This window comes from Micropterus dolomieu, linkage group LG19, assembly GCF_021292245.1.
Source record: "Micropterus dolomieu isolate WLL.071019.BEF.003 ecotype Adirondacks linkage group LG19, ASM2129224v1, whole genome shotgun sequence".
Lineage (NCBI taxonomy): Eukaryota > Metazoa > Chordata > Actinopteri > Centrarchiformes > Centrarchidae > Micropterus > Micropterus dolomieu.
The window spans coordinates 35,064,838-35,074,979 of NC_060168.1; the positions used below are offsets into that span (position 1 = coordinate 35,064,838).

General features: G+C 48.9%; 2 protein-coding genes across 7 annotated transcripts in view; both read right to left on the reverse strand.

The window, feature by feature from the left end:
- Window positions 1-1,689: 1,689 nt before the first annotated feature.
- On the reverse strand, window positions 1,690-5,673 carry LOC123957592 (antithrombin-III-like; the record flags this gene model as incomplete). 4 transcript variants are annotated; one of them, XM_046030506.1, is given in 10 exon segments in its annotated part: window positions 1,690-1,864; window positions 2,037-2,255; window positions 2,434-2,571; window positions 2,664-2,879; window positions 2,966-3,320; window positions 3,438-3,500; window positions 4,181-4,481; window positions 4,669-4,826; window positions 4,988-5,337; window positions 5,435-5,673. In XM_046030506.1, coding segments are annotated over 5 exon segments (1,096 nt in total), but the record flags the coding sequence as incomplete, so codon positions are not given.
- Window positions 5,674-5,809: 136 nt separating this feature from the next.
- Window positions 5,810-10,142, reverse strand: part of stil (STIL centriolar assembly protein) — a 14,782-nt gene continuing 10,449 nt past the window's right edge. Inside the window, exons 11-17 of one of the 3 annotated variants that reach the window (XR_006821829.1) lie at window positions 8,246-9,013; window positions 8,041-8,140; window positions 7,768-7,954; window positions 7,381-7,465; window positions 7,050-7,300; window positions 6,353-6,969; window positions 5,810-6,148 (exon numbers count right to left, since the gene is read on the reverse strand). Coding sequence is in view for 1 of the 3 variants with exons in the window: in XM_046030489.1 (XP_045886445.1) it covers window positions 6,420-6,969; window positions 7,050-7,300; window positions 7,381-7,465; window positions 7,768-7,954; window positions 8,041-8,140; window positions 8,246-9,013 (1,941 nt within the window). In the remaining 2 variants the exon portion in view is untranslated. Of the gene's footprint in view, window positions 6,970-7,049; window positions 7,301-7,380; window positions 7,466-7,767; window positions 7,955-8,040; window positions 8,141-8,245; window positions 9,014-10,142 lie in introns of all 3 variants that reach the window. The other 2 variants (XR_006821828.1, XM_046030489.1) reach the window with 2 other exon arrangements.

The following is a 10,142-nucleotide window of genomic DNA, read 5'->3' on the forward strand; positions in this document are numbered from 1 at the left end:
GTGCTCTTAGGAACCTTAAGTGCAGCAGATATTTTTTTGTAACCTTGGCCAGATCTGTGCCTTGCCACAATTCTGTCTCTGAGCTCTTCAGGCAGTTCCTTTGACCTCATGATTCTCATTTGCTCTGACATGCACTGTGAGCTGTAAGGTCTTATATAGACAGGTGTGTGGCTTTCCTAATCAAGTCCAATCAGTATAATCAAACACAGCTGGACTCAAATGAAGGTGTAGAACCATCTCAAGGATGATCAGAAGAAATAGACAGCACCTGAGTTAAATATGAGTGTCACAGCAAAGGGTCTGAATACTTATGACCATGTGATATTTCAGTTTTTCTTTTTTAATAAATTTGCAAAAATTTCTACATTTCTGTTTTTTTCTGTCAAGAAGTGTACATTACTGAGAAATAAAATGAACTTTTTTGATTTTTGGAAAATGGCTGCAATGAAACAAAGAGTGAAAAATTTAAGGGGGTCTGAATACTTTCCGTACCCACTGTAGTTCTGATACTTCGCTCTCTGTGAGAGGAGTAAACGAGGACAGTGAAGAACCACTGACCTGGGAGGGCAGAGGAACAGATGTAGTAGGACTGATACAATGGTTGAGTTTGAGTGTTTCAGAGAATTGGCTAGTTATAGCCTCCACTTTGCCTGTGAAAAAGGCAGCAAAGGTATCAGCAGACAAGTTTTTGGGTGGTGGAGGATTTAGTAGCGCTTTAAAAGTGGAAAATAATTTCCTTGATTCAGTGGCACTGCTTATTCTGTCATTATAGAATGCAGTTTTGGCAGCACTGATGCTTGTTGAGAAGCAGGATAGGAGTAGTTGGTAGCCCTTAAGGTCGGCGGGGTCTTTGCCACTTTCTTTCAGCAGCTCTGAGACCAGTACGGAGCCCACAGATGGTATCAGTTAGCCACGGGTGGGACTGGTTTGGGCGAGCAGGCTTGGTGGATCCAGAACACAGGCTATCCAGGCACGAGCTTAGTGTAGAGCACAGAGATTGTGCGGCATCATTGACCTCAAGTGAGGAAAATGTGTTGAGGGTGGGTAGAGCGGAAGCTACCACTGAGGCAAAGTGAGCGGGAGACAGGTTGCGGAGGTTGCGGCGGTGTGAGACCAACGGTGTTGGAACAATGGGCTTTTCCTGTAGGCATACTGTGAACTGAATGAAATAGTGGTCTGACACATGTAGAGGTGTGACTGTTAGGCACTCTGTGGCACAGTTTCGGACAAGAACGAGGTCAAGCACCTTGCCAGCTGTGTGGGTCGGGGGGCTGAGAACCTGTGTTAGATAAATGTTTTGAATTGTCGAAGTGAATGTTCATGTCACCGAGGACAAGTAGGGGACAGTCATGCTCTGGTATTGAAGACAGCAGTGTGTCAAGCTCGTCCACAAAGTTACCCATTTGTCCTGGTGGACGGTATATGACAATCACAGAGACCTTTACTGGAGCGGACACACCAAGACAGCATGGTATTCGAGGGAGGCATATTGATTCGGGGGTAGCAGCTTTGTGAATTTCCATTTGTTGGAAATTAAGAACCCCAGTCCCACCACCCCTTCCCAGACGGTCGGGGGGTGTGGGTGAAAGAGTATCAATTTGGTTCCCAAACACCCCACACTCACTTTAGTACAACTCTACACCTGATAAACCTCCTGCGTCATAGGTGTGTGTGGCCCCGCCCCCTCACCTGGCAGGCTGGCCTTCTCTGCGCTGAACAGGTCGGTCAGTCCCATGGCCTGCAGCTCCTCCTTCAGACTGAAACTGTCCTCCACCCTGAAGCGAGGGACGCTGACGGAGACGGTGGTTTCCTTCATCTCGTCCAACCAGCGGGTCAGTTTCTTCAGGTCCAGACTCTCCTCCACCTGAAACACACAGGAAACACCAAAATCTGACTCCTCACGTACAAACATGTCTTTCCTGTGGAGAACCACAAGGCTCTGTATCAGGAGGAGGAGCAGGAGAAGGAGGAGGAGCAGCAGGTCTAAAATGTAACAAAGAGGTTGAACAACATCTCTGGCTGAGCGGTGGGATTACCTTACTCAGCGTGGTCTCTCTGCTCGGCAGGATGATCACCATGGTGATGTCGTCTCCACGGTACGGCATCTCCAGCAGCTGTACCTGGTCGTCGGGGAAGAACCGGTACCTGAACTTGGTCTCCTGGTACATCATGTTGACCCGGCAGGTCCGACGCTCACCGACGTGGAAATCTGAGACGTACACGTTGTCTTTCTCAAACTTGTTCTTCCACTGACCCTGAGGAAAGAAATGAGGGAACGTCAGCAGAACCTCCTGCGACGAAGCTGAGGCTCAGATAAAGGAACAACTTCTCCTTCTATGCAGACGACCTCCTGCTTTATATTTCTGGTCCTTTGACCTCGGTGTTACTACTTATACAGACCGACACAACAGGAGGCTGCTGGGAGAAAAGTACCTTGAAGTAGATGGTATTGACGAGGACCAGGATCGTGTTGGAGTCCAGCGCCCCTGATGGCAGCGTGTCCTGGATCAGGTTCTCTGTCTTGTTGGAGATCCAGTTGTTAATGGTGACCCGGGCCTTCTCTGGGTTCTCCTGCAGCACAGAACCAGAATAGTTCATGTATCAGTTCAATGATTGCTATGAATATGAAAACTGAGTGGTTCACATGTTGGATCACATGGTACCTTGAAGTTGAGCGGCAGCAGCTTGGCTCCGTACACCGTCTCGCTGATGTTCTGATACGTCTCGTTGAAGATCAGAGACTTGTCTCCGAACAGGCGGTTAGCGGAGATCAGCTCGGTGGTCTTGTCCTTCTTCCTGTACAGACGACAGTTGAGTTTGGCGAAGAAGAAGTGGACCTGGTCCGACGTCTTCTCTTTGATGGTGTCGAACTTAAAGACCTGCAGACAGAAAACAGCAGCTGAGACCGGCAGACTCCACAATCAGGTTGTGGTGATGAACTCTGAACAGGGTTTCTCTCTCTGACCTCCATGATCTGCTGCAGCGTCTGGTTACAGGCTCCCAGTTTGGTCATGGCGAACGCGGTGGAGATGCTGATGGGGGACATGAAGATGTTGGACTCGGGGGTCTTGCTGAGGGCCAGCTGTTTGTAGAGCGACAGAGCGAAGCGGCTGTTGGCCTTCGACAGCTCCCACACTCGGGGGTTGGTGGACTCGGGGATCGGCTCGGGCTCTGTGGTGGGGGCCTCGGGGCTGCGGTAGATGCATCGCGGCTCCAGGGGGAGGTCTTTGGGTTTGGCGCTGCAGATGTCCGGACGGACAGAGGAGATGAGCAGCAGGGACGCCAGAGACAACAGCCAATCGGCAGTCCTCATGATGAAGCTTTAAAATCTCAGAGGGGAAACCAGGTCAGTCGGGATCAATATCTGATAGGGCGTGACAAGATCTCACAAGATTAAATTATGACGATATTTCTCGTCAGGGAAAAAGCTGTCTCACCGAAGACTCACGCAAATTATAATCTCGTCTCGTGGGTTAAGGGTCTGGTCACACCCCTGATATCTGAAGCCAAGTAGTGATCAGATCAGTTAGTTCTATTTCTATAGATGAGATTATTTCTTCTTGTCAATAAGGAGGTTTGTCCGTTTGTTTTAAAACGGGAGATTCGGCGAAACGTTTCAGCTGGAAATCATCAATACCTACAGCGACACACCAAACAAACACACCCACCTACACACTCTGCTCAGTTACTCATCAAACCCCACAGTTTATCTGCAAATCTTTCATTTTCTCTGCAACTAAATCTGATAAATTTATGATTTTAAATGCAACTTTAAGTTTCTCCAGATTAAGCATTAAAACAAAGTTTGTCTGAATTCTGCAGATTTTTGTTGCTCTAAAACAAACAAGGACACTGAGATGAAACTCGGTCGCTTTAAAGACTTTAAATTCCACTTTTAAACATTAATCAACCCTAAATATAATCACTGCATTAAATCTGAATAAATTAACTCTTTTCTCATTTTACGCTCCAGATTAAAGACTTCTAATATTTCTCCTTTAAATGTTGTTTAAAGCTGATTCACACATTGCAGGAAAGACAAACAACATGTAAAACAGGCGGAAAAACACAAACGAGGATTTTAAATGTTTCTCACAGACGACCAGGAAGAGAAACACCTGACAAACACATTCAGTATTCACCTGAACCCCAGGAGGAAGACTTGCTGTTAAATTCTTACCTGAACAGGTAGAGCGCGGCCTGTGTTCAGACAGATGTGAGCAGTTTGAGCTGAACTCAGGTCAGTGTCCTGCAGAGCACTGGAACACCACAGCAACCTTTGAGACATTGATCGTGTGTTCGTCAACAGCTCAGAGCTCCAGGAAACGTGCAGCCGCTCAGCAGCTGGTGCCACATGACGTCTGATCACTAATCAATAACTGTCACCGCTGCAGGACGGACGTCTGACCAGCAGGGGGCAGTAACCTGCATCATCATCATCACCACCACACAGGAAACTTCTTCCGTCCTTGACACACTGGCTGTGGTGGAAAGTAACTTAAAGTAAATTTACTCACTACTGCACTTATGTACAAATTTGATGTATGTTTCATACTTCTACTCTGACAGGCAGAAGGAATATTGAAACACTGACAGGAACATTTTACTACAACATGAGTACTTTTACTTTTATATTGTAAGTACATTTAGCTGATAATACTTCCATACCTTTACTGAAGTAAGGCTTGCATGCAGGACTTGTAGTGGAGTACTTTTACTGTAGTAAAGGATCTCCGTACTTGCTACTGGTGAGGTGAAAATGTAAAGTTTGTCCTCGGGATCAGGACTGTCAGCCGTCCACAGCTGCTGTTTCTGGGAATCTTTAACTAGTAAACATGATGAGTTTGTTAAGGTGGATTGATTTTACCGGGGGCCCGAGGGGACATGAGCATAACAAGGTTTTTAACAAAAGGAGCAGATCACATCTACAGTAGAATTATAACAAAGTGGGGCTCATCAGTTATAGAGATAAATGGATTAAACTTACCAAAAGAAAATACTCAGGAAGTCTGGGTTTGATTTTCCTAAAAATCAGAGTTGAAGCCAGACTCATCATTATTTTTAGTCTAACAGACCCCGACAGCTCCGCCTGTGACAGAAAGAGGATAATCCAGCTGCTCTGGGGCAGTTAAAGGGCAGCTTTTATTCAACCTGGACCCTATTTTCCCATGTTTTTGTGTCTATGTGACTAACTGGGACGACAGTTTTTAAAACGGGTCTGGTACTGAGCGAGCAAACTGCTGTCAAAGTCCATCCGCTACAGAGCTTGTTGCCGCTGGCAGGCTCACACTGTTGGTTTCTGACAGCATCGTGGAAAGGATCCCTGCAGAGAGAGACCTTTAAAAGAGCAAGATATTTTTGTTTAACCAGAAACCGTCGCTATAATGCTCTCTTCAAAGCCGCCAGACTCCAGTGATAAAAATAGTGATTTTACCTCTCTGGATCGATCAGTTTGTGATTGTGTTTACTCTCGTCTCTCTGCAGGGGTCCTTTCCATCAGACACTTTTAAACACCAGTCTGTCAGCGGGAAAAACAAGCTCTTTAGTGGACGCACTGTGTTGGATTGCGTTGCTGCTCAATACTGGACAAATTTAAAAAAGGTTTCCATTAGTCACATACAGACAATAACATGAGAAAACAGGGTGCAGGTTTTAAAAAAGGTGTGAGGTCCAATGAGGTTTAGGAGACACCAAGTTTAAAACACGTATTTTTTCAAACTTCTGTCCACAGAGGTTGATTATTAGAAGTGTTTTGTCGAAGTATCCCACATGCTGTTAAACATTCTGATATAAACATGTACTCTGGTACTAAAAGTATTATCAATTTTATTTGTCATAAATAAAAAATAAAATAAAAAAAAAATCTGTGCAAAAGACATTTCACATAAAAACAGGAAGTGACAAAAGATCAAACACAGAAACAGTTCATAAACACAAACCTCTGATAAAAAGGAGAGAAACTAAAGGAGGCAGATTTCCAGTAAAACCAGTCTGACCATGACACACAGGGTCTGAACCAGCAGAGTCTTTACATACTGAACACACCAGACTCCATTTAAAATAGGACAGTTTTTAAAATCTTCCAGCACCTTCAGACAGCTGGTTCAGAAGAGTTTGAGTGTTTCCACACCGAGCACCTCAGACGCACCAGACTCCATTTAAAAAATAACAGTTTTAAAGTCGCCAGCAGGTTTCAGACAGCTGGTTCAGAAGAGTTTGAGTGTTTCCACACCGAGCACCTCAGACGCACCAGACTCCATTTAAAAAATAACAGTTTTAAAGTTGCCAGCAGGTTTCAGACAGCTGGTTCAGAAGAGTTTGAGTGTTTCCACACCGAGCACCTCAGACGCACCAGACTCCATTTAAAAAATAACAGTTTTAAAGTCGCCAGCAGGTTTCAGACAGCTGGTTCTCGGGTGTCAGAACAGTTTGGGCAGCTGTCTCAGGCGGCTCAGGTCTAGGATGTTTCCCACTGACCCTTCTGTCTGGCGGCTGCTCGCCCTCACTAAAGATGTCCGCCTGCTGGAACAGTTCTCCTTGTCGCTGCTGCTCGGTTTGGTGCCGCCGGCTAACATCTGCATTTTTGGCCGCAGGTCCCTGATCAGCTGACTCTGTGGGAGGAGCTTCACATTCAGAGCCTCGGTTAGCGGCTGGCGAGCAGACGCCTCCTCCTCCTCGGCCTCGCCGTCCTCCTCCTCGATCAGGCCGTACCTCTTCATGTACTTCCTTGTCGCCAGGGACATGTTGCTAGGAGACATCAGGGTGTCGTTAGAGGAGGCGGGGGCTGGGAGGGGGGCGCGGCCACCCAGAGACAACCTGCTGAGCTGAGAGTCGCTCAGGTAGCGCAGGGCGATGGCGTTGGCCTCCAGACTCAGATCCACGCTGCCTCCCGGGTACAGAGAGCTGGCCGACGGCTCGGACACGCTCAGTCTGGACAGAACCGCTGCCGGGCTGATGCTCGCCAGAGTGCTGACAACAAACAAACACAGTGAGAACCTGGAGGCTGACCGAATCACGTGATACCAGGTGTGACCAGGTGAGGTCCGTACCTGCTGCTCTCCACGGTCTGGTGTTTTCTCCTGTCAGACTCGGTCAGATCTTCGTCCACGTCGACTCCGAGCTGCCGCAGCTGCCGCAAGGTGGCGCTGACCACCGGGTCGGATCCATGACCCTGCTGCTTCCTCCTGGACCGGGAGGAGTGGGAGGACTGGGGGCGGTCAGGGACCACAGACAGGCTGGACTCCTCCTCCTCCTCTTCCTGTCTGCTGTCTGACTCCTGAAGACGGCTGGTCAGCTGATCCTGAGGACGAGTCACCAGGTCATCGATCAAATAATCAATATCCTACCTGTTTGACTGCATCATGTGACCGACTGCGTTACCATGAGGTCGTGGTAGAAGTTCTGCTGGTCGTCTGCGGGTTCGTACATGCTGACACTCTCTCCCAGAACCGGACTCTGCAGACCGCTGCAACCAAACAGGGGAGGCTTTAGCTCGAGTCACACTCCAAGTCTCCCGTCTCCAACCACAACAAGTCTCCCGTCTTTAACGCCAAGTCTCCCGTCTTTAACGCCAAGTCTCCCGTCTCCAACCACAACAAGTCTCCCGTCTCCAACCACAACAAGTCTCCCGTCTCCAACCACAACAAGTCTCCGGTCTTTAACGCCAAGTCGCCGGTCTTTAACGCCAAGTCGCCGGTCTTTAACGCCAAGTCTCCGGTCTGATCTGTAGCTGCAGGTATAAAGAAATGAACAGCAGACGAGTCTCACCTGAGCTGACCAGAGGGGGAGCAGGTAGCCTCCTGACCTGTGATGTGACTGTCCTCAGCTCCGCCCTCAGGCCTCATGACAGACAGGTTGGCGTGTGAGGGGGGTGGGCTGGGGGAGGATGAGGGAGGAGCCTGTACTTCCTGATGAGGGAGGGGCTGGACAGGATCCCCCCAGAACAGACTGGCACCTGCAAACCAGAGAGTGAGATGTGTGATGCTGACTTTCACCTGGTAACACCTGTAACAGGTGGAACACCCGTCCTGACAGCCTCACCTGTCCCCACGGCGATGCTGGCGGTGCTCCTGGGTATCTGAGTGTCGACCTGCCGACTGGAGGACTGAAGTTTCCCCTGAGCCTCCAGCAACATCTGGACCTAAACGCAGAAAAACACTCTGATTGGACGCAGTAAACATGAGAACCTGACCCCCTTACGCAGTGGGAAATGTCGGAGCCAGGAGTCACGTGATGAATCTGTTACCTGAGCCTGCAGGAGGCGAAGCTGTCGGTCCTGCTGGAGGAGGAGCTGGTAGGGATCAGACCGGGTGACTCCTCCCACCTGACCGCAGCACTGATTCACACAGGAGGGACGGGGGATCCACGGGGGAGATCCAGGGTCTGCTGCTGGACGGGAGGGGTGAGGAGAGGGGGAGTCACCAAACCACGGGACAGCAGGAGGCGGAGGGAGGAGGGATGGAAGAGGAGGAGCAGAGAGGCGAGTGGAGGGAGGAGGAGTGTGGTGGTTGCTGGAGGGAGGAGAGGATGGGGTGTGGGAGGGAGGAGGAGCTGAGGGGGGAGGTGGAGTATGGTGATGGGAGCACAAAGGAGTGCCGCGACTGCGGGAAGGAGGAACAGAAGGAGCAACTGGATGGTAAGTGGAAGGAGGAGGAGCAGGGTGGAGACTGGAGGGAGGAGGAGTGTGGTTTGAGAAAGCAGCAGGTGTAGGAGCAGCTGCACCAGGCGGGAGTCCTGGGGAGAAGATGGAGGTGCAGTCATAGGTGTGGGTGGAGCAGCAGGTGCAGGGCTGCTGCTGCTGGATGGAGTTGGGGGTGCTGTGGAGGTGAGGAGGAGGAGCAGGTCTGGGAGCTGAGGAGTTTCCGGTTGGAGGAGCAGACTTCCTGTCAGCAGCAGCAGGAGCAGGAGGTGGTCTGTGGGCGGAGCCAGCGTCCTGCCAGCGGCTCTGATTGGAGGTGAAGCTGCCGTCAATCAGCAGAGAAAGTTCAGGAACAGACGGCTGAACTCTCCGAGCCTGAAACAAAAGACACCTGCAGGTGAACGCAGGTACTCTACGCTGTCCTGCTGCTATTGGCCGTCTGTGGCGACAACATGCTGATGTCACCCTCCGGGCTACACGTCGGCCCTAAAGCCTGAACCCTCGCAGACTCAGCAGGAACGCCTGTACGGAGATCAGCGGTGAAGCTAACGTAGAGCTGACAGGAAGTGAGCATGCGTGCAGGTCGTAAAACGGATATTATTATTATTCGAGTGAAACCATGCAGACGGAACTTAAACCTGCGTCCTCTCCAGCGGCCAGCAGGGGGCGACTCCAGCGGCTGCAGAAAGAAAATGTTTCTGCTTGTCAGCTGATTTATTCCCTCAGTAAACTCTTTCCTGATGAGTTTCTGGTCTCAGTCGCTAGTTTCAAGTCTTCTTCAACACAGCGTGATGTTCATTTAGTAAATTATGGTCCCATTTAGAGGAACAGAGACCAGGAAGCAGGGGAGGCTTTAGGGCGGAGCTACAAGCTGATTGACATGTTGCTACCATGGCGACTCGTATCCGCTGCTCTGTGCAGAGAGAGCACGTCATGTTTGACTCTGTTAGTGTGTTTTGTTTTAAAAGTAAATTGTTTTGTTAACCTTTTTATTTTTTATCATTTTAACTGTGATCACATTTTAGTTTCTTTATATCCAGGATGTATTTAATAACCGATTAAAGGTGTTAACAGAGTAACTTATAAGTCTTTGGTTTTGTTGTAACACTGATAAATAACTTTTGGAGGGAGGGCCAGTGAGTTTCAAAAAATGTTATCCAAACCCACTGGCCCCAACGTGGATAACATTTTTTGGATAACATTTTCATATTTTATTGTCATGTTTTCCATTTCTTGCCTTTTGCAGTGCTCTTTTTATTTTCTCATACGTGCCTTCTCTTGTGTTTCCCGGCAGGCAACAAAATACCAAAGCAAAGTCTTTGTATGTGTAAACATGTTGGCAAAAATGTCCTCAGAGACTGAATCACCAGTTCAGGGGGAGGACGGGTTGGACGGGGTGTTTATGGAGGACGAGATCTCTGGTTTGTTTAGAGGATTAACTCGGCGAAGCTTTAAAATGTAAATCTGCTGTGAAAAGAAACAACAGCATTGAGTCAGAGGAACG